Source organism: Pelodiscus sinensis, chromosome 23, assembly GCF_052426305.1.
Source record: "Pelodiscus sinensis isolate ZL-2025 chromosome 23, ASM5242630v1, whole genome shotgun sequence".
NCBI classification, from domain to species: Eukaryota; Metazoa; Chordata; order Testudines; family Trionychidae; genus Pelodiscus; species Pelodiscus sinensis.
The window spans coordinates 21223608-21248054 of NC_143074.1; the positions used below are offsets into that span (position 1 = coordinate 21223608).

At 44.8% G+C, this 24447-nt stretch overlaps 1 protein-coding gene across 1 annotated transcript in view; it reads left to right on the forward strand.

Moving 5' to 3' along the window:
- Positions 1-24447, forward strand: part of TTLL11 (tubulin tyrosine ligase like 11) — a 137261-nt gene that overhangs the window by 82097 nt on the left and 30717 nt on the right. Inside the window, exon 7 of the mRNA XM_075905425.2 lies at positions 8683-8781. Coding sequence (XP_075761540.2) covers positions 8683-8781 — 99 coding nt within the window. The remainder of the gene's footprint in view (positions 1-8682; positions 8782-24447) is intronic.

The following is a 24447-nucleotide window of genomic DNA, read 5'->3' on the forward strand; positions in this document are numbered from 1 at the left end:
GAAAATGCTTTTAATGGAAAACTTTTCCGTTAAAAGCATTTTCGGAAAATCATGCCAGTGTAGACGTAGCCAGAAGGTTTAGTGTTACGGAGAGTTCTCATGAGTCATAAATCCAGTGTGTTTGTTGAGTCCAGCACTTTTAGTGTCTATCGAAGTTCCCAAATTCATTTTGGAAGGTGTTATGCAGGTTTCCTTGGAGGATGAAGACTAAGAGGTTGGGTATGGAGTGATTGCTTTTGGAAAGTATCCATCCACAGGTAAATAGGGTGTTTTTATCTATCAATTTCCTGTGTGGACTCATATGAGAGCGTTCTGATCATCTTGCTGCACCCACATAATTGTTATTGGAGCATTTAGTGCACTGGATTAGGTACAGCACATGTTGTGATACACATGTATAGGAGCCACGTGCCCTGAAAGACATGTGGTATGACATATCATTGGAGCAGTTGAGATACGTCTGCAAGTTTTGCATCTGTTGTTCTGGCAGGGTCTGGTGCCTCTTCGAATTGGCACATCCTGGTCTATAGAGAGCTTGCTAATGCTGATGAGCTTGATGAGATTGTGGGTGTTGGGGGAAGTGTTTGGAGGCCAGAAGGGAGAGTTTTGGAAAGATTTATTGCAGAATGTGGTCCCTGTCGAGTATGGTTATAACTGTCTAATAATTCCCACTATAGGTTCCAGTTTGATGCGACAGATGGCAATCAGGGTGCTGTGTTTGGAGATTTTTTTCCCCCTCCTGTATTGAAGCAGATTCTCCTGGGGTAGTTGGGTGGCCCATTCCATGATGCTTTCTGTTTCTTCGGTGGAGTGTCCAGTTTTAAGTGTGTTAAGATACGTGTACTGGCATTTCTCCCAGGAAAATATTCTATGGTATGTGAGTGTGTGGATGTAGATAACAGATTTCTTGGTGTGTTTTGAGGTGATTACTAGATCTGTGAAGATTAGTGTGGTGATCTGTGGGTTTCTTGTATAGACTTGTCTGTAGAGTTCTGGCACTGAAGCTGATTGTATTGTCCCAGAAGTTAATGCTCGTGTGGGGATGTTTTAGAGATAATTTAATAGAAGTGTGATGGAAACTCTATGAAGCAGTTTGGTTTGTCTAGAGGGTGACAATACCCTCATTGTTTCTTGGTTAGATCTTTGGTTTTGTGGTACATTGTCTAGGCATTTTTCCTCACGGTGTCCCATGAAGAGGTTGGCATATTGGGAAGCCATCCTAGTACCATGCCAGTTCCTATGACTTGCTCAAAGTGTGTGTTTGTTGAACATAAAGTTCTTATGGGCGAGGAAAAAATAAATTAGCTCGGTGATGTGTTTGGGAACGGATATCTTGAGGTTGTCTGTTGTGCTGTAGATATTTCAGGCAGGTAGCATTGCTTTCATTGAGGGGGATGTTGATGGATAGCAGTAGTCACCAACCAGTAGATCGGGCTCTTCTGGAAGATCTTGGAGCCTTTAACAGGTGATCTTGACAGGTTTGGCTGGGAGGCGTCAAGTGCCAGCACTTCATCTGCTCCTCTCAGCATTGCTGTGGTGCTCCTGCCCTCTGCCTCAGAGCTGCTTCCCCACCCCTGAGAGCCTCTTGCTTGCTGTGCAGGGCATGGGAAGAAGAGGAGGGGTGCTGATGTCAGGGTGCCCCTCCCCCTACCATGTACCCCATCTCCATAGAGCAGGGGGAGGGGGCAGAGGTGGAGAGAGTTTGCTGGCTGCTTTTGGGAGTGGTACAGGGCCAGAGTAGGGGTAAGCCTGCCTTAGCCCCCCACACCATCCCCAGAAGCCACCTGTATTAAGTGATGCCCAGCTGGAGCCCACATTCCAAGCCCCAGCCCCAGTTCTGAACCCCTCCTGCACCCCAAACTCTTGCCCTAGACGAGTCCCCATGCACCCAGACTCTCTCCCAGACCCTGCACCCTGTACCCCTCTTGCACCTCAACTCTCTGCCCCAGGCTCAGATCAGAGCCCCTCCCACACTCCAAATCCTTTAGCTCAAGATCAGTGTCTGCATCCCCCTCCCCTGCACTCCAGCCCTCTGCCCCCAGAGTGATAAAAGTGAGTGAGGATGGGGGAGGGAGGATGGAATGAGCAGGAGTAGGGCCGGCGGGAAGGAGGCGGAGCCAGGGTGTTTGGGTTTGAAGTAGATCCTGGATTGCACATAAATTCAAAAGTGATCGCATGCTTAGAGGTTGGAAACCACTGCTGTATAGGGACGTGACATCTAGGGTGGCAGACTCAGTGCTTTGAGGGAGGTTGTTAATATTCAGAGTTTCTGGAGGAAGTTGATTGTGCCTTGGGGGAAAGTGACCCTCCTTACTGTTGTTTGAGTATGGTTTCTATGAGCTTGATAGTCCTTCAGTAAGAATAGCCTCAGTGACCATGGCCGCCTTCAAGAACGGCTTCTTCTGGGACAAAGAAATGTGGACTAATGGGGGAAAAGTGGTGAAAAAAGGAGACACAATTTTCATTAGAGCTGAACCTAAACTATGGAACTTACTTCCCCAAAAGAGGAGTGACCACAAATCTCACTGCATCCGGGATTAAATGGAAAAGTCATCCCTTTGACTTGGTTTTCCCTCAGCAAGTCACATCTACACAAAGATGTGCACAAACACATACTCTTAGTCACACTCTCGTAACAGATTCCTAGCTACTCATATGAGAGAGACCGCTATTCTTGTTTGTTTTCGGTTCTTGAGAGGTGCTCAAATACAACAACAGTATTTTAGAGTGTGAGTACATTTCCTATGCAAAATCTCCAACATTTTGGGGCTATGTTAGTATAGCCATTGCTTTGAGAATAGAGGCTTAACTAAGGGCATAATTAAATCTTAAGAATCCAGAACAGTGCATTTCCTTTTATTAGGTAAGTAACAATCAGCTGATGCAGAAATTGCTTAATCTTAACTTCTAGCAATGCCCCAAATGTGAAATATACCAAGTGAGCATTCTTGGATATATTAATACAGCAACTCTTTCTCAATTTTACTCTGAACTTGACAGCTACATTTTAAATACTGGTATACACAATGTTGTGAATCTTGAAACCTTTAATTAGTAGCTGAAAATTTGTTTGTCCCTCAGCAACTTGTATTTGCATAAAGATTAAGGCTAGTGAAAATGAAGGGGATGGAACACAGACAGTGAAAAACATTAATAAATTAGTAATCATGTATAAAAGATAAGCAGTCTTAGATGTCATTTCCATAAGCTTTATTAAAATTACAATTCTTTTTTTAAAGATGTAGTTAATATTTTCTCCACTGTTGATCGTTTCTAAAGAGAGATCTGTCATGAGCTAACGAATTACAGAAATTAATGTATTGAGGTCAGACATTAGTATGTAAATTAAACTTTGCTTTTATTCTATATTCCACTATGAGCATTTTGCCTGATGTTTGACCTTTTGTTCGTTTAGCCCAGGCCTGGTCAAAACACCTTCCACAGGCTGGATCCGGCCCACTAAGCCATTGGATCTGACCCACAAACGTAACAGAGAGCCTCAGCAGACTCCCATGCTTGCCACGTCCCTGAATGCTGCTCAGAAAAGCGTCTACTGGGCCGTTTGTGTTTCACAAACTGTGAGCAGGGGAGAGGGGAGTGGTGCTTCATGATGTCACATAAAAAGCAATATGTGGGCCTGCAGAGGTTAAATTTGTATTCCTCTAGGCCAGCCATGAGCCATGCTGGAGAAAATATAGGATGTTCTTTATCAGATGGCCTTCATCAGCCGCAACTCCCCATGCTTGCTAGCTGAAAGCCAAATATGGGATAAATAACATGGCCGCGGTTCTCAGCCCCGTGGGAACGTTGAGAGTGGCATTGGCCAGCTTGTGGACACTCGGTGAACAGCTAAAGTATAAAATCACTGGGAGTCCCGTGTCCGGTGAGTCTCACTAGGGACCTGGACCTCCGAGGGTGCCCTGGATCCCCCCCAGCTGGAGCCACGTCCACTGTGGCTGGGTGCGAGGTGACCGGAATGGGACTCCCCAGAGATTGAAGGGGCGTAAGCATTTCCAAGTGCCTGTTGCTCACTTTTCTGCATTGCTTTGCCTATGCTTATTGGCATATTATTTTGCAGTAGCTGTGTAAGCATCTGGCAGTATTAAGCCTACAATAGTAGTGATGTAGTGAGATTAATAAAAGCAACTATCCCTAATTGACTCTGTCTTGAAGTGAATCCATAACCCTGTTGGGCCCTGGCCCTATGAATTGACAGTTGGCTCCTGCTACTCCCAGCACAAACCCATTGGCTGGTTTCTGGCCAATGGGAACTGTCTTAAGCACCCCTCTCTTCAGGCTCTGCAGCCTGTGCGGCAGCGGGGCAGGCTCCTGCCTGAGAAATATGCTAGGCTGCTGACATGGAGTTTCACTGGCAACCCAGCCCTCTGCCTGCCCACTCCTGCCCCCTTTACCCCACATAAGCCAAACCCTCTGCCCCCCTCCTGAGCCTGTATCCCCTCCCAGACTCTGCAATCCAATTCCCTGCCCCAGATCACAATCCCCTCCTGCCCTAGGTCAGAAACCAAACCCCTGCACTATAATCACCTGCCCTAGATCACAACCCCCTCCTGCCCTAGGTCACAACCCACAACCCAAACCCCTGCCCTAGGTCACAATCCCCTCCTGCCCTAACTCACAACCTAAACCCCTACACCCCAATCCTGTGTCTCTGGTCACAACTGTTCCTTCACCCAAACTCCATTCCAGACCTCACAGGCCCTCCTGCGCCCAGATCCCTTACCCCAAACTCCCTTCTGCATCCAGCCTCCATCTCAGACCCCACGCCTCCTCCATTAATATCATGGATAGGGGTGTTAGCGAGAAGATGACTACTTGACTACCCAGTAAGTATAAGCTTATCGGGTATCAAGTGGAGTAATCATCTATGAGAGGCAGCAAGGTGGGCGAGAACAGGAGACGGGTGCCAGGGGAGCCAGCTTTAAAGCTGGCTCCCTCCCCCCCAGAAACGTCTCCACTCTGCTGCCTGCCCCCCTCCTGCTGCCTCTGATTGTACTGCTTCTGTATTCCAGCAATACATTGTTAATCTCTACTTCCAAGAGAAGAATAATCTGAAAGTGCTGTCTGTCTGTGTCTGTCTGTCTGTCTCCCTCACTCTCTCTCCCCCTTAGATCAAATAAGTTACATCCATGACACATCCAAAGCTAAGAACCCCCTCAATCTGATTTCCCTCTTTCCTTTTTTTAATTAACAAGTTTCAAAGTGGGGTGGTGAGAATTTGAATTGCATTACACAATGTTCTGGCAAGTATGGGAAATGTATAATTAACAAGTCAAGCAGGCCTGTTTGCATGCCGAGCTACCAGTGCACTTCCAGAAGCAATTCAGAAAGGTTGTTTTGGTCTAAAAAGGCCGGTGCGGATTGCGTTTCCACCACATTAGAACTGGTCTCTCTCCCTATCCGCCATCCTGGCAGCTGAGTCCCACTGGGACATTCTGTCCATTCAGGACTCTAGCTAAGAGGGGTCTGTAAGACTCTTAGGAGACTAAGGTCCTAGAGTTTGTTTCAACTTTTGGTCCAACAAAGTCAGTTTGAAATGTAGTGCAATGATGTCCAGAGTCCAGGTCCCACCTCAGTTCTGGGTCACCTTGCTGTAGGGTGACCAAGTAACCTGCTGGGGTGCTAAGGCAGCTTCCTGCCTGTCCTGGCACCGCAGACTGTGCTGCACTCTGGAAGTGGCCAGCAGCAGGCCCAGCTCCTAGGCAGAGGGCCACGGAGCTCCACATGCTGCCTCCATGCCGAGAACTGACTCCATACTGCCTGCAGGCTAGAGCTGCTTGTGCGTGTCCACCCTGGACTCAGACCTGCTACTGGCCACTTCTGGGGTACAGTGCTGTGCATGGTGCCAAGACCGGCAGGAAGCCAGCCTTCGCACCCACACTGTGCACAGACCGCATGTTGCCATAGGTCAGCCCACTGCCCGCAACTCGGCAACCCTATCCCCTGTCCCAGTCCTCAGGCCCCACAACTCAGAATCTCCTCCTGCAGCTAAAACCTCTCATCCCTGGCCCCACCCTGGAGCCCACACTCTGTCAAAGGATATCATTATGTCGGGCCGCGGGCATCAGCAATTTTTCTTTAACCGGATGTTGAGGAAAAAAGTTTGAAAACCACCGGCGCAGGGCATGCCCAGTTGTTGCTGGGGTTTTCGCTGCGGGAGCATGCTGGGGGGTGCATGGCAGGAGGGAGAGCTCCTCCTGTGCTTGGTGTATCAGCTTTGTGGCTTGTTAGTTGGAATCACTGCAAAGTTGTTAGTGTTCTCCTAGCACTTGGAACTTCGCATACAAGTGAATCTCCAGGTTTGACCCTGCCCAGCACAGGTGCTTAACACTCAGCATCCAGGCACAACGTGAGGAGCAGCACGTGGAGTATGGGGAACCCACTCCTGCATTAACGAGACCACCCCCGCCACACACACACACACATTACGTCTGACTTCCAGAATCAAGCACTGAATGAGCCGTTGCTTCAAAGTTGCTTTTTTGGAGTAGGCAAGGAATGGATGGAAAATGTTGCATGGGAGTCTTGTTGAATATCAGGTTTTGATTTTGTGTTTCCTCTTTATTAATCTATTGTACTGTACCTCACAGGCAACATTAGAAAAAACGGGATCTGTCTTGTGATTATGTGTATTTTGCAATTAGTTGTTGAAATAATGGTGGAACCGGAAGTGGAAATTCTTCCATAAATTGTCTGGTTGCTCTTTCGTTGGCCTTTGTTTCTGGAAAATGTTGGGCTTTCTTCCTTCATTAATGCACAAACGACTGACAGTGCTTACAGTGTTCCTTGATTAGATGACCCTTTGGGAGTTATGTCATCCAATTTACCCTTGTGTTGTATAAATGGCAGATGGCAGCTGAAGCACAGAGAAAAATGTAATTATGCATTTGCAAACAAGTAAAATTTATCTAGCAGAAGGGCAGGAAAATATGTTGTGCATTGTGTCTTTGGCCAAAAAAAAGCAGATCAAAATTAAACTGCATTTTTATGAACTCTGAGGTCATTTTATTTAATTAGTCACATTAAGGCCACATATTTAAGTCAACCAATGAACAGAAATTGGATGTATATTACTTGAATTGATTAATTCTCCAGAAAGTAAAACTACCCATTTGGTATCTAGTAGCTGAAAATTGAGCTTTGAATTGTTTGGCGAAAATGTTTGTGGTTAAGATGAGTGTGTAGAATAGCCCATTTTCTGTTGATTAAATTTCACAGACATGGATGAGAACGCTCATGTTTGTAGGTTGTTCATACAATTATTTTACTTTGGTATGGGTTATTCTTAGCATGTGTATAATTGCTCAGATATCAGCATTACCATTTTGAATTACCTTTCCTCACAGTTTTAATATATAATATTATTAATATAATTGTGCTCCATAGCATATTAAAATAGAAATATTGTAACAAAATCCTAGCAAAAGAAAGTAAATGTGAATACAAAACAAATTAAATTTCATTGTACTATAAAAATAGCCAATGAAAGGGCTTTGAAAGAACTACCATACATTGTCTTTTTACTTAATGTAACCAAGATCTTGAATTAAATATAGTTGTTCTGAACAGTGCATTAGGAAACCTATTAAGAAGTAAAATACTTCATTCTAAAGTGCATGACGCATCCATAGTGCTTGAAAAAAATGTTTTGTGATAAAAGTTTTTACATGCTAACTATTAATTAAATGCTAACTGTTTTTAAAAGCTATTCTAATACAAGTTTCAAATAGTAAATTAGTTTTCAGATATTTTACCCAGGCTCCCAAAGGAGTCTAGTGGTTTACAGCCATGGTTTCTTTCTTTCTTTCTTTCTTCCACCCACCCACCCACTAATGAGACTCCATTGTACCGGGCACTGTACAAACTTGGAGGTCTAGACTATCCTTGTTTCAAAAAGCTTACAATCTAAATGGGCCTTTTCCATTTTTTAACCACTTAATCATACTTTTTAAAACAACCAGCCCTTTGATTCTCTGCCACCTTCTGAATCACTTTTTATATGAATATTAAATTGCTTGTCAAATATGGAATCCTTGGAATAGCTTGAAAAGAAACCATGATCAGTACATGCTTGCTTGAAGATAGGGGTTCAAATAGCTCTCTTGGATTCTTCGGAGCCCCCTGGCCATGTGTTCATTACCCATGTACTCAGAAAGAAAACTTGTTTTCAGTAACTTAGCTGAGAACAGTTAAGGAGCAAGCAGATAATATGATGAAGCTGGATAGAGATTGGCTGTAGCTTTATACCAGCAGGTAAATAAAACGCAGACAAATATCCTGGATGAAAACCTAAAAAATTAGAATTGTAAACGTTAGTTTTTATAAAACTAAACACCCACAGTAAATCCTATGAATTGTCCACCCTCTCTCATAGCTACAAGCTGAGGTCAAAGCTGCAGACTTTGTTGTAAAGAATGCAAACATGGGGTAAATAATTTCTTAAGAAAGATAAAAGTATAAGCAAAATACCTTGCTTGTGTGCAATATTTGTGATTTTGAAATTGTCTGTATCCATGCAAATTAGGTACATGCCTCAGGCTGCTGGCAAGTTGCCAATGTAGCCCTCAGTGTACAAAGGTTGGACACCTGGGCTTTATTAGCCCTGAAAAAAATGACTATTTGCATTTGAAACATTAATAGCCTCTTTATGCTTTTTAATTTCAGCCTTCCAGATACCTGTATGGACTCAAAGCAAAGATTTCCTCCAATCTCAGGCAGATTGCCACGATCCAATCTTCAACTTCCAAAGTTTGCAATAGTCAGGTATTCTAGCGATGAGGAGCTGTGGTGACACATGTGGCTAAGAGCATGTGAGAGAACCTGCAGCTCTGTTCTTTTCCCAGTAGATATGACTGTCTAGTGAGCACTTAGTGTTTCTGTCCCTATGCTACAGAAAAGAGAACAGAGATGATTCTTCGAGTGGTTGCTCATGTCCATTCGAAGTGGGTGTGCGCACCGCGTGCACCGCGTCTTCCGGAGCGTTTTCCCTAGCGGTACCCATAGCGCCGGCAGGGCGCCCCCTGGAGTGGCACCGCCATGGCGGGGCATAAGTACCCTTGCTGGCACTGCCCCACCTCAGTTCCTTCTTACCGCCGTGACAGTCGTTGGAGCGTCTCTTAGTCTCTTAGTTAGTTAATGGTTCCCGTTTTCACATTTGTCTGTAAATAGTTGTTGTAGTTAGATAGTTAGGTTCTTCGTTTTATTCCTTCCCCCTTGGGGCTAAGGAATGCCAGGGCCGCAAGGCTTCAAGACGTGCGCTGACTGCGGGAAGTTTATGCCCAGGGGCGACCCACACGACAGTTGCCTTAAGTGTTTGGGTGAGGCTCATCTGGCTATTGCCTGTAAGATCTGTAAGTCCTTTAAGCCCAGTACGAGAAAAGAAAGGGTTTCCTGCCTGAAGCTTCTCCTCATGGAGACAGCGCTTCAACCGGTGCTGCCGGAGCAACCTGCGGTGCGCAGCGCACCGGCTTCCACGTGGGAGGCTCCACACCAGCACCGTGCGTCAGCGTCGAGGTCTCGGCACCGGTCTCACTCTCCTCCGTCCAAGAGGGTGAAGAAGTCCCGCGGAAGGTCCCCTTCAAAGAAGTCAACTTCGGCCAGGCACCGCAGCGCGGGCTCACCGGTGCACGTATCTCCTCCGGCACACCGTCGGCGCCGAGGAGACCTCGATAGTCCTGGTCACCTGCCTTCACACCGGACACGTTTGAAGAGGCGCAGGACCTTATTAGCCTCACGACCTCCCCTCCATCGTCGGTTGACTCGGAAGGGTCGAGGTCACTCTCGTCAGAGGCTCAGCTGGCTATGACTTCGCCCCCACATAGCCCAGGTCGGCATGCTAAGGTGGCTTATGCGTCGGGACCACACCATGTGGGGTCAGTACCGATCGCTACTACGGCACCCTTCTCGACGCCGAGTCGTCAGTCTCAGGTAGCTTCGAGCCGTGCTCGAACTTCGCTGCAGTTGAGCTCCTTGTCAGCCCCCCGCCTGGCCGTACCGGTGCCGTATCTCCGTAGCCATGTGGCATCCACTCAGACACCTCTCTCCTCCATGGCGAACACCCAAGAGCCGGCGTCCGTCTCCGTGCCTTCATCTGCACCGGCATCGACGCAGTGGTCTCTTCCGGCACCGGGGTGCCCGCAGCCAATGGCGGCGACTCAATTGGCACCGAGCCTGAGCACCTTGGTGCCACAACTGCTGGCGTCTCAACCGGCACCGCGCCTGCGCACCCCGTTGCCACATCTGGCTGCTTCGCATCCGGTACCGCAACTGGGTTCCGCAGAATTCTCGGCACCGGGTCTGGGTCCCCCGGTGCTGCAACCGTCAACGAACCTTCCGGCACCGGGCATGGGTCCCCCGGTGCCGCAGGTCGCACGGCCCCGCTGTACTCATGCGGGCAAGCCTGAATCCATGGCCAAGTTTGCCCCGCATTCCTCCTTGGCTCCACCCTGGCCGGAGTCCGATTACTCATCAGACTCAGATGCCATCTCCATTCGATCAGGGTCCTCGGGAGCGTCTTCGGCCCACAGGTCCAGGTCCAGACATCGGAGGGACCACACTCAGCAAACATGGCCTCCGCACCTGCAGTGGCCTTTTTGGAACCCTTTGGGCCTACCATCAGTGGCAAGGTCAGCTGCCCCCCTCTCTGGGGTCAGAGGCTTCAGGGCACCGTTCCCAACCGTCGGCGTGCCTGTCCCGAGCCCCTCCCTCCCCTCTTCGGGCGCCGCAACCCGATCCAGCGGCACCGCAGTCACCGGCACCGGAGGCGGACCCATCGGGGCACAAGTTGCTCAACCGGCACCGCAGTTGGCGACAACCGCTCCTGTGCCAGTTCAGGAGTCGTCGTCATCTCCGGACGAGGCACTAGCAGACCCGGCACCAAGTCTGCATTCAATGGATGCCCACACGCACCAGGATCTGCTCCGGCGCATGGCTTCCAACATGGCCGTTCCAGTGGAACCTGTCATTGAGGACATGGATCCAATGGTGGACATCCTCGCGGAGGACGCACCTACGCGGTTGGCCTTACCGCTCAACAAAACGGTGTCAAAAATTACTAATGCCCTGTGGCAAACGCCGGCAACCTTGACCACTACCTTAAAAGGGGTTGAGAGGCGTTATTACGTCCCGCACTCGGGGCATGAATACCTGTATTCACAACACATCCCAGGGTCCTTGGTCGTGCAGGCCGCGGCCCAAAAGAAAAGACTCCCTCAGCCCTGTCCTTCTCCAAGGGCGAGAGAGCCTAAGCGGCTGGACCTGTTGGGCTGTAAGGTTTATGCCACAGGGGCACTACAATGTGTTCCCTGCGGCACCTTTCGTTGAAGGTTGCTTTCATCGTGGCCATTACGTCAGCTCGAAGGGTGTCAGAACTAAGGGCGCTAACTGTAGACCCGCCCTACCTTGTGTTTTCACATAACGTAAGGCTACGGCCTCATCCAGCCTTCCTCCCAAAGGTGGTGTCACCGTTCCACCTGTCCCAGGAGATTTATCTTCTGGTTTTTTTCCCAAAACCTCATGCCTCCCATAAGGAGCGGGTGCTTCACTCCCTGGACGCCAAGCGGGCGCTGGCGTTCTACATTGACAGAACCAAGCTGTTCCGTAAATCCCAACAGTTGTTTGTTGCATTTGGGGACAGGGTGAAAGGGTCACCTATTTTGACACAAAGGCTATCAAGATGGGTGGTGCAATGCATCACAGAATGTTATCAACTGGCTGGTAAAACCCCACCCAGGGTGAAGGTACACTCTACCAGGGCGCTGGCGTCCTCGGTGGCCTTTGGTGCCCAGGTACCAATCATGGAAATTTGCAGGGCGGCCACATGGTCTTCCCTTCACACGTTTACAGCGCACTATGTGCTAGCACAGCAGGCCAGGGAGGATGCAGTGGTGGGTTTTGCAGTCCTTGAATCTGTACTGTAAATATGTAAATATGTCCTGTTGTCATTGTTGTTAATATGTGCCTTATCCGTGTTGGATTGTTTGAATAAATCCGTTTATTGTTCACCTCTCTTCATGACTCTGGTGGTATGACTGCTCCGACCCCTCCTCCGTGGGGTTAGCTTGGTAGTCACCTACTTCGAATGGACATGAGCAACCACTCGAAGAAGAAAAGAACGGTTACTTACCTGTAACTGTTGTTCTTCGAGATGTGTTGCTCATGTCCATTCGACTCCCACCCTACCTCCCCTTCGTCGGAGTGTCCGGCAAGAAGGAACTGAGGTGGGGCAGCGCCGGCAGGGGTACTTATGCCCCGCCATGGCGGCACCACTCCAGGGGGCGCCCTGCCGGCGCTACGGGTACCGCTAGGGAAAACGCTCCGGAAGACGTGGTGCACGCGGTGCACACACCTACTTCGAATGGACATGAGCAACACATCTCAAAGAACAACAGTTACAGGTAAGTAACCGTTCTTTTATTCATAATGTGCCCATTGTAGATTATAATGAAAGCAGCATTTTAATCGGGGGCTTCCGATTAGCAAAGCACCCACAAATAGGTTTTTGTTTCTGTTGGTGGTGCACATTTGCACATGTGCACATAAACATTTATTCTGTTCATGGAAGTAAAAAATCCACTGGTGGATGGAAAAAAATTAGAGGGAAAAATGCCCTTGACTAAATCAGAGGGGTGGGGGTGGAGATGTGGTCTGGGATAACATGGGAGGTGGTGTGTGGCCTGGGACCTGATGATGGCTGGGGAGGATGTGGTTGTCATGGTTGGCAGGCTTCTCTACCTGGCTCCGTGCCTCCCCAGAAGCAGTGACATCCCCCTTCTTCAGCTCCTAGGAGGAGGTGTGGCTAGGGTTCTCTGCATACTGCCTCTGCAGCTTCTATTGGCTGGGAACTATGGTCCATGGGAGATGCAAGGGTGGCACTTCTGGGTGGAGGCAGTGCATGGAGTTAGGAGCTGAGAGAGGGGGATTTTGCTGCTTCTGGGGAGCTTCAAGCACTGCCCAGAACCTTTGCCCCCTCTGGTGCCCAACACCCAGCCCTACCACCTCCTCCCATATCCAATGTCTGCTGCTGCTGCTGCTGTGGGAAGAGGATATGATGGTCACAGACTACCCCAGCAGTGGCTGGTGTGGTTGGGCCAGGGGCCATCCAGGCTGCTCAGGCAGCCCCTCGGCCAGCCACACTGGCTGCTGCAAAAGTCACAGAACCTGTGATCTGTGACCTCCGTGCCAAACTTGCAGCCTTTGCTGTAATAGTAATAGGACTCTGCTTTCTTGACTGAGTCCCAAGGGTGGAACAAAACGTAAGCAGTAAGAGGTCATAAGAGCCTGTGTGGGGTATCAAAAGCACAAAGGGTAGCTAGGAGTCGATTGTCTTATTCCCAGTGGTGCCTTTAACTCTCCCCCCTGCAAGTGTCCAGGGTGCCATGTACAACATGGAGTCTTCAGCTAACGCAGAAGAGAGGTAAGCACTGAGGTGGTTACATTTCCTAGTTGACAGATAATGTAGCAGTGGTATAAAATGAATACTCCACCAGTGTTAATAAACAGCATAGTGAATGAACAGCAGGTGATGTTATGTGGTTGTCGACTTTTTTTTTTTTTTTTTGCTAAACTGCACATTTTATTTAATCCAGAGAGAGAGAGTGTAATGTCTGAGAGTGACAAACTCCGTCACTTCACAAGTGTTATTCAAGATCAGCTGTAGACACAGCTTCCCCAAAACCACACTCTGATTGGCTAAATGGGGTTTTTTGTGGTATCATCCACATGCACCAAGTCACACTGGTGAAATGCCCATAGTAGTCTGGCTCGTCCCCATTATGATTTTCACGTTCTCTCCCATTAACATTTAAGATAACCTTTGGAAATGGAGTTGAAGAGTCCAGGGCTGAAAAATACCAGTTTTAAACTGTCAGCTTCCCATGGCCGCCCAAGAGACTCCCATTTCAGCAGTTTGTGGCCCTTTCAGCCACTTTTAATTCACTTTCTACACCAAAAGTTAAATTCGTTGCTGTTTGATAGGCCAGTGTTGTTATTTTGTAAAAGAAAATAAGTTGAAATTGACTGGTTAGTCACAAACTGTCCAATAATTCTCAGGATGGACTGGCTTGGTCTACACTACACAACTTAGGCATGTCGCTAAAAGTCTGAAAGTGTAAACTCTGTTTGTTGGCACTTTTGCCAACAAAATTCTTCCACCTGCAAAGAGCAGAGTTCACATTGTCAACAGGAAAGCGCTCCTGCTGACAACAAGCAGTTCATGCTGCCGCTGCTGCAGCAAAACTTTTGTCTTCGTGTGTGTGTGTGGGGGGGGGAGGAGTTTAAGGACCTGTGAACAACAAAATGTTGTTGACAAAGCTCTCACAGCCACCAATTGCAACAAAAACAAAGTTTTAATGCTGCTACACTGAAAAGATAATTGGCCACAGTAACAGATTAATGTGCAGTGCAAGATAAACTTGAATGTTGCAGTTAAAAAGTGTGCAGTGTTTTCAGAACAGCAAAAGTTTATTGGAAGCCATAAGAATTGAGTTAAAATGAAAGCCAAGCACAACTTTTTTTTTTTTCAGTAGATAAAATTTAACAGTAGATTTTAGTGCAACTGTATCCCAGTTGCAATAAAATCAAAATTTAGGATTATTAAATTAGTGAAGAAATTTTTTAACAGGAAAAATAAAGTTGTATGCAGTATATCTTTTCTGTTTCGCGGGTACATTTTGTATGCTCTTTGGCAACTGCAGAGTGTGCCATTTTCTGTGCAACCCCCACCACGTTTTGCATGTGAAAGAAGACAGCTAGTGATAATTTATTCATTTTTACTTTATTTAATTGAAAACAAATAGAACGTTATCCTTATCTGCTGTGCCACTTCCTGGACAGAGACCGTAGCAATCTCCTGCCAACTATTCCTCCAGAGCCAGACAGAAAATAAAGCTTTGATTTCATTATTTTTTATTATTATTTAAATTTTATTCATTTAATTTTACACTGTTTTGGAGATTGCTGTGGAGAAGAACTCTTTTAAGTTGTGCCAGCAATTAAAATCCCACTTTGGTGGGAGTTCAGAAAGTCTCTGTAGCTTTTCTTTTGCGATAGTAATCTTCTAGCTCCATGGTGTCTGACCAGTTCTGAAGCAGTAGCCACTATAGAGGCTACTGCTCTAGCAAACTAGCCACACTCAAACGTCCAAATAGCCATGTGTGGCTAGCGGCTAGCATGCTGGACGCCACAGTTCTAGTTCATACTGGGGATCTGCATGTGCTTGCTTGGGCCTCTGGCTGCCACGAGTACAGCAGCAACTAATATAACGTTTCTCTTTCAGTGGGACTCTGTGGGATCCACTTCTCGAGAAGCTTACATTTTTGGAATTCGTATTCAGTGGAGCTCGCTATTCTTACTTCATTATATCTGTTTATTGGTTGAGCCTCTCTAGTCCGGCACCTTTGGGATCTGGCTGGTGCCGAACCAGAGACTCTGCCAAACCACAGGAGCTCAATGTCCAGCAGCATCACCAACCCTTCCACTGCTTGCAGGGCTCTTCGAAGACATTTCAGGGTCAATTAGAGCTAAAGGACAACACAGAACACTGCCTGTAAACAAACTTTATGGGACTGTGGGAAACTTGGCCTCATTCTTGATAAATTTAAAAATCTGGCTCACTAGAATTATGCTGGACCACAGATATTGCTGGACCAGAGAGTGCCAGACTAGAGAATTTCAACCTTTATTCACAAGACTTTGTACAAAGCCTGTTTATTAACCGTATTGGTACATTGTCCCTATTTATTTGATAATGGGAATCTTATCCTAGCCTTTTCTATCACAATTTCTCTGAAATTCAATAGAATCCATAGCTCCTGTGCTATATAAGAAGGATTGTTGGGAGGTGTGCTGGCATACCTATTCCAGTCAAATTTACAATAGCCATCCAGGAATGAATAGCTTCCTGATGAGAAATTGCAGGTTACCCTAGTAGATGGGAAGATCCATATGTATGACATTTTGAAAGGAATTTCCTTTCAGGATTAAGCATAATCTCCACATGCACTAGTTTCAGAGAACAATTTAACTGCTCTGGCTTTTGGGATTGTGGTAAGAGCATAAGGGACGTAGAGAAGTGTATTTTTAGCGTGTACTTGGCTAAAATTTTTGAGTCCTGTGTCTCTTAAAAAATTGGTCACATAGAAAAATTCAGCGTCAGTGACCATGTTGTGGTTGCATATATACAAACACATGCCATGATTGCTAAAGTTTGCCTGAAATTGTCTTGTTCCCAAAAAAAGGTGCTTTGTATAACCTAGCATGACAGTTTCATCGGAGCAAGCAATGGCATGGCATTTGCAATTGCACTCAGGGAGACTAGACACAAATGTTTGCTATGAGGAACTACTGGGAACTCACTGTATGTATAAAGCATACTCTGTTGGTTTTTCTTACAAGATGTGGAAGAAAAGTTCTGTGGGCCAGTGGCTTGCAACTAAGAGGCTATTCAGGTCAAATTTTCAGCCCCAGCAACTAGCACTGAGTAATCACTTAGTGCTTGCAACTAACTGCACTGTCTAATATGGATGCTCAGCAGTTGGATGCTGTCTTTTGGAGTTCAGATATTTGCTCCAAATGTGCACGTCAATTCAGGAGCGAACTTGAAGCGGGTCTGAAAATTTGTCCCTAAAAATGTTTGTTTAAAAATTAAACATAATCTTAGTAATTATATTTTTTCATTGTTGTTTATAGATGAAGTAGAATTAGTGCAACTGGATTTCCTGCAGGGAATAATTGCCATACCTTGGACATACCTCACTAGGAGGAAAGAGTATTATCTTCCTAATTAGTTGCACAGTTTTAGTTTTGGTAGCACTCTTAGACCCATTGTTACATTGAACATTGATCACCTAACCCCCGTTTTATATTTTTTATTGTATTTGTGGCCCATGCACTGTAATGGGGATGAGAACTAAAATTGCTTAGCTCTGGTCTAGATATGTATTATACTTAGGGGACCTGATCATGTCCCTTAATAACACACAGAGATGGACTCTATTTTGATTGTAGTAGTTCATCCTCTTTCATACATGTGTAATATACTAGGAATTGCCTCATTTCTACTACAGATTTAAAAGTAATATGCTACAAAAAATACAATAGGCATTTCCTCCTGTCATAGGACATTACAGATTGAACCTCTCTAGTCCGGCACCCTTGGGGCCCGATTGGTGCTGAACCAGAGAATTTTCCAAACCACCGGTGGTCAATATTGTCTGGCAGCATCACCAGCACTTCCACTGCTTGCTGGGCTCATAGAAGACATTGAGGGGTCAATTAGAGATAAGAACAGCACAGAACACTGAGAGCCAGGCCTGGCAGCTGTAAAGAAACTTCATGGGACTGCAGGAAACTTGGCCACACCCATGATAAGTGAACATCTGGCTAACAAAAGTCATGTTGGACCATGGAGGTTGCTGGACCAGAGAGTACGGGGCTAGAGAAGTTCAGCTTGTACTGTGATCCCTAGAAAGAAAATATTCAGACAGGTGCACTGAAATCTTTTAAATTATGCCCTGGTGACCAGGTTAGAAAGCAGCAGTGTCTCATGGACTGAGTCAGAGCCTGGAAGCTGGGACCCTAGCTTTAATCTGCATCTCTGCTACTGGCTCAGCTTGTTGACTTGGCTAAGGAACTTAATATGGGCTTTTTCAAAATGCTCAGTATTGGCCTCACTCCGCTTCCATTGAAAGCTCTGCAAGTTTCACTATGGACTCCAATGAGAGTAGAGGTAGGGCCACGGTGAGTGTTTTATAAAAATCCCACCCTTAACCTCTGTGTTTCCATTTCCCATTGTAAAACTGGGATAAGATTTACCTAACTCGGTGGTGTTGAGAGGATTAGTTAGATAATTGGCAAAGTTTTCAAAAAAGGCCATGATGACTTAGGAGCCTAAATCCTGTTTTCAAAAGGGAAGGTAAATGGAATGTAGGCACCTAAGTCTGCGAGGCACTTTTGAAAATGTCACCTGATATTTTTGCAGTAGATGGAATACAGGAAATGTGTGGTGGCAGTTATGGGAAAGAGCTGCAACTATACTTTGAGCGGGACTTCTGACCATGCAGTTTGTATGACACAGACACTAGTGAGACTTCACTAGGAATCTTTAAAAAGCCATAGGATATAAAAGAGTTCAACAAAAGAGAGCAAAATGTAGTTAGGGGAAAAGAAAAAGGAAAATAATTATCATATGGATGGGTGTAGTAAGGTTTCCTTTGGACTCAGAATTCGCTTTCTTCTGTATCCGTTTGAATACATCCAGAGGTACAGATTTACTGTATGTCTCACTTGATAATTTTTATGGTGCTGTAGGTGGGTAATGGCTGTGTTGATTGTTATTCTCTACTTGAACTGAACTTTATGAGATTCACTAAATCTAGTCAGGAACACAAAAGATCAGTGTAATAAAAGCAGTAATTTCTTAGTACCCTATGGTGAATTTAACGTATTCTTGATGATGGGCACTTAAAAAACTATTGGAAAGAAGATGAAAACTTGAATATTCTTAGTGGGTGCCAAGTAATTACCATCAATTTTTAGATTTTCTGAACTTACAATGATAGCAGCCTTCAGTTATATCCAAAAATGCCAAAAGGAGGGGAAAATGTAAGAATCTATCTTGCTGAATAAACATGTAGCATTTATTTGAGACCATCATTATCTACCTCAGCTTTTGTTTTGGGAATTGGCCAGCAACAAGAAAGATAAAATAATGTATTGTGACAGTGTGAGCAAGAGATTTTGAGTGAAAAATAATAGTGCTGCCTACACACTGTCTTTTTAATATGAGGTTCAAGCCTCTACATGTACTGTACGTAAATGTCTTCTTAGATGTTATGCCCTTTGGAAGAGAGACCATATGTTTATATGTATTGATGCATCATTTACCACATGACCCGACTGAAGCCTCTTAGCACTGTCATTGTAGAAATATTTAACAATAGCAATCCTATAGTTAAACTAGATACTTTTTTTTTCTAATATGACTCACAGTGATGTCAGCTGGATTATAACTGTGATAATTTATCCCATGAACAATTCACTGGTTGGCTGAGTGGAGACTTAGGTTTGAAAGTCGTGCAAATTTAGACTTTTTGAAATGTCTTTCTTTGTTTTTGGTGAATTATCAGTGAAAGTGCAAGATGTGGTATGGGAGGATTTAGATACATTTGCCCCTTGCAAGAAGAAAAATTGTTTAAGAGGACTTCAATGGAGAGCAAAACTGAAGTTTGAAACTTGCCATGGGCAAGATATAACGATATCACCTCACGCCTATATCACTATAATGAGGAGTATTAATGAGATTATAACTCCTATAGGGTGTATCTACACAGCACCCTAAAATCGAAATTGCGTATCTTATTTCAAAACTATTTTGAAATTTCAAATTTGATGCATCTACACAGCACCAAATTTCAAAATAATGTTCTATTTCCAGCCATCCTTTATCCCTCATTCAATGAGGTTTACTGGAATGGCAAAATAGCGCACCTGTTGTTTTAAATTTTTTTTCAAAATAACGGGTGGTTTCTGTAGACGCAGGGTAGCTATTTTAGGATACCTGAAATAGCCGTGCAGTATAGACGTACCCTATAGAAACATCATGAGGATTGCTTTGCTAGTTTGCCTTTAATTCTGACTCTGCATGTAAAATGACCCCAGTCACTCTATGCAAAAACAGACCTGTGGCAGATTTAATGTGTCGCATATTTTGTGAGGGAAAATTTAACACCTGGAGATGCGGGGGGGAAGGGGGGGTCCCCGGGGGTCCCCTGATTTTTTTTCCCTTCTGCTCAGGCAAATGAATAGGCTTTTGTTGCCTGTGCTCATAGCTCTACTCCTTTACTTTCTCCAGTTGCCTTTAAATCTAGGGCAGAAACTGGGTGAATTGCATGTCCTTAATGCAATAGTGCTGGATCTCAATTGCCTGCATTCACCTCTCATGCTATGGGCAGGTTGGCCATGAGAAGGCTCAGTGAGATGGACAGTGTAGTACAGGGGTGGCCAACCCACGGCTCACGAGCTGCATGCGGCTCATCAAAGAAAAAATTGCGGCTCCTGCACCCACAGCTCTGAAAGGGGCAGCGTGTTTCTTTCTGCACAAGATGCTGGTGCAGACTTCAAAATGGCCGCCCTTAAAAGGGCAATGCCTGCTCTGTTCTTAACCCTCGCCCCCCCCCCCCCCCCCACAGCTTTTTTCCCTCGGCTCTTTGCGCTGCATCCACCACTATTTTGGCTCTTCATCTGTAATGGGTTGGCCACCCCTGGTGTAGCATGTAGTTCCGCAGAGCTGACCATAGTGAAGGCTGAGATGAATTTTCAGTTAAGTGACTGCTTAAAGTTCTGTACCATTTTTGGGGAGTGTGTGGGGGGGTATGTGATGGGCAGGAGTTATGTGAGAGAGGTTAGTGGTTGATAAAATACTCTTCTCTTTTGACTTAAATGAGTGAGAAAGTGTTGCCTTTAAGCAACATTTTCAACACCTTCATTTGCTCTCTGATACAAACATTTTTCTTTCTGGAACTAGAACCTGCTCTTGTAGTTGTCCTCAGTGTACACTGAGACTATGTCTAGACTGTATCCCTTTTTCAAAAAAGTACATGGCATTAGGCACATCGAAATTGCTAATGAAGCCGGGATTTAAATATCCTGCACCTCATTAGCATAAACATGTCCGCTGCTTTTTTCAAAATGGAGGGTTTTTTGGGGAAAAAAAGGCAGTCTAGACGCCATCTTTTGCATACACAACCCTTTTTTAATGATCCCTTATCCCTCATAAAATGAGGTTGACAGGATCTTTCAAAAAAGGGTTGTATTTTCAAAAGATTTTTCAAAAAAACTCCATTTCGAAAAAAAGCGGTGGCCATGTTTATGCTAATGGATATTTAAATCCCGGCTTCATTAGCAATTTCGATGTGCCTAATCTGCATCCCTTTTTTGAAAAAGGGATGCAGTCTAGACATAGCCTGAGAATTTTAAGGTGTTCTTCCTGCATTGGTCTAGCGAGTGCTACCCTAGACCGATCCCCAGAATTATTAGTACCATCTTATGCTGCTTGGAGCCAATGGGTAAAAGTACTGCACCATGCTTGCTGGGGGGTGAGGGAAATTCACTGGACATGCAGCCAAAGGGGGATTGTTCTTTGTTAGGTTAGGACAAATGGCTGAAAAATGAAATATAAGCAAGTGAGGGAAATAGACTGTAGAGGAGGAAGCTCTGTGCTATCACTGGGCTGGGTGTGGTCTACGTAGCTAGCGGACATTTAGCATTTATGCAGAGCTTTACATTTTCAAAGCATTCAAACAGTAATTAATTAATCCTCATAAACATTCCATTGAGGGAGATCATTTAAATACTGTCACCCCCAACCAACCTTTTTTCCCTCCCCAGATGAGGAAACTGTGACTTGTAGAGGTTAACCAATTTGTTGAATAACACATAACATGTCATTGGCAGAGGCACAATTAGAACTTGGTAGCTGGTTGCTCCCAGCTTTGTTCTTTTAGGTCATTAGACCTCACTGCCTGGTAATTTACTTGAGTGATTTTCAAGTGCACGCTGAGGTGTAAGAAAATTGAAACATACCTGCATTTTTTGTGTGTGATTATTTATTCCAATAAAGTAACAGCTATAACTTGGCCAAATTGCATGTGATCTCTTCCTGTGTGCCTTATTATGTAGGGCACTCGCTTGTAAATGAAACAACCCCACTGGATTCTGGGACATACGAAAATACTTTTGTTTTCTATACACTTGCAAAGAGGATAGATTGGCAGTTACTAACTGTGTATCTTGTAATTTGAAGTAGTGAAGCACTAAAGTGGGTCTAAATCTTTATTATCTTCACATTATACAATTTTAAATGTTTGTAACAATAATAGATGAATCACTGGCTGACATTAAAATAAATGAGCCTATCTATTTATAGAGACCTGGTATTTTTAAAGAAAATAAACTGGATTCATCTTCTAAATCAATGCATATTCCTTATGCAAACATTATTTAAATGTGAAGGCATTAGAGAAGAAGTGTTGCCTAAAGATTGCATAATCCGCTTGTGAAAAGTGGAGAAGAATGTAATTGTTCCTTTTTATCTCAGTTTGAGGCCATGTACTTTGGGCTATCAGAGATTGCAGTAATAAAATGTACAAGGCGTCCAGTGGCACCTTAAAGACTAACAACTTTATTATGCAGCTCACTTCATCAGATGCATGAAGTGAAAGAAACAGACAGGAGGGATACAGAAATGGGATGGTTACATCAGAGCTAATTCAATCATGGTGGATGGAAATAAGAAAATGAGAACACCTAAAGTGGAAAATTACTTATTATAATGAGAGAGCCTACTGTGTCTTTTTCTTTCACTTCACGCATCTGATGAAGTGAGTTGCAACTTACAAAACCTTATGTCCTGATAAAGCTGTTAATCTTTAGGTGCCACTGGATGCCTTGTTCTTTTTGCTGAAACAGGCTAACACAGCTACCTCTGAAACTAGTAATAAAATGATTTGTAGTGCAAGACTGTTTGGATGGATCATATAAGAATGTTTCTTCATTAGGAAAAAGTTATTTTATGTTTTAAATCTAATTTTCATTCTGTTTGTGAGTATGGAAAACTGAAGTTGAAAACACATCATGGTAGTAGATGGGCTGTTACAATCCAAGAAAGTTGATTCATTTAGAACTCAATATATCTTTTCAGTGCAGGGTTTCATTTCCCTTGGAGATTTGTGACAATAGTTCTGCATTGTCTACCCACTTAAGCACTTTTCACAACTAATTAATTAGAGCTATTTTCTGAGCTATTTGGAATACATAGGTAACAAGAAAAACAAAAATGACACTCAGAAGGACTGAGGTATGGGGTGGCTTGTGGAAGTTGTGATAGGGTAAAAAGACTTTCATCTTCTTGGTCTCTGGTTCCTATTCATTTCAGAAAGGTAGTGACCCAAACTGGTACCTTGTGTTAGATATCTGGTGGCCTCTTCAGAATGAATTGAGGGATCTCAGGTTAGTTCCTAGTGAATACTGGTTCATCTTACCAAAATACTATTACAAATGAATTCTGCCAGAGCTTCCATTTAATTCTAAAGCAGACAATATAATAATGCATTTTAATTTTAAAAGTATTCAGAATCCAAAGGCCTCTGCAAACAAAAATGTCATTAAAATAAGAATGTACATTAAAATAAGAATGAGCAGCATCCTTCAGTAAACATACCAGAACTAGTGCAAGATTTTGGGCCCCAGGTGCCCACCTTCTCAAGAGCAGTATTTCCCACAAACTAATAATTAAGCTGGAATGAAAGAAAGCCTTGCCATTTATCAAGGAGACGCGCACAAAGTTGCTTTGACTCAACGTTCCAAACTTGAGGGTCTTCAGCTAGACAGTTCTTCTCCCATCTTCTCAAGGCTGTGCCTCACGACAGCAAATGGTCTCTCAGGTAGACTAAAGTTGTAGGACCGACTTCTGCCTTCAGATTTGGGTATGCCACTCCGACTACAATCAATAGGAATTCCGCATTCATATCTGTGGGCACAATGAAGTGCTAAAATGTAAGTGTGAAGACCCTTTAGTGTAGGCCAAACTCTCACCTCTCGAGATCAAGAACCAAATACAGCTCCAGTTGAAATCAATGTACCTGCTCAGTCCATTAGCTGGCTTTGCTGCAGGCCTGCAAGGTCCTGGGTTCACGTGCCACAAAAGCATTTCAGCTCCTAGTCAATGCTGAAATTGCAGTGCAGTGCTAGATGTGCTGCAGAGGCTGTCCGTTGCATGAGATGTTAATTTGGGGACAGTTTTTACCCATCTCATGTGGCCATCCTAGTGTAAGGGGATACATTTTTTAAGACCTTGCAAGGCAGAGATGGAAAACTCCATCACTGAATTAATTAAGGACAGACTGGATAAAGCTCTAGAATGTCTTGCTTGTCTAGTGAGGCCTGCTAGCAACTATAGGGAAATGCCCTTGTGCACGGTTGTGGATAGTATGCCTGTTGGGGAGGGAAAGACTCGAGCAATAGGCAGAGGCTGGAAGACCATAATGAGGAGACAGCATGGTTTTGGGTGACAGTGATCTACAAACTCATCTAATTTTTGATCCTGGTGCTATTCTCTCACCGTGCTCTTGTATCCTTTAAGGCTAGTTAGGATCCTGCATTTTGACCGTTGGGAGCTGTAGCCAGGGCTTTTTTAGTGGAGTGTCATTGATTATGAAATTTGGTTTCTTCTCTTCTGTGAGAGCTCAAATGCAAATAGTGAAAATCAGTGTCTCGTTATCCAGGTTTCAGGCTGGATATATTCGAGCGGGGGCAGGCAACCTTTCAGAAGTAGCGTGCTGAGATTTAACTTATGCACTTCTATTTACGGATCTGCGTGACCCCAGACTGAGTCTCTTTGGGCGCAAGGCCTCAAAGGGCCCCTACCTGCATTCT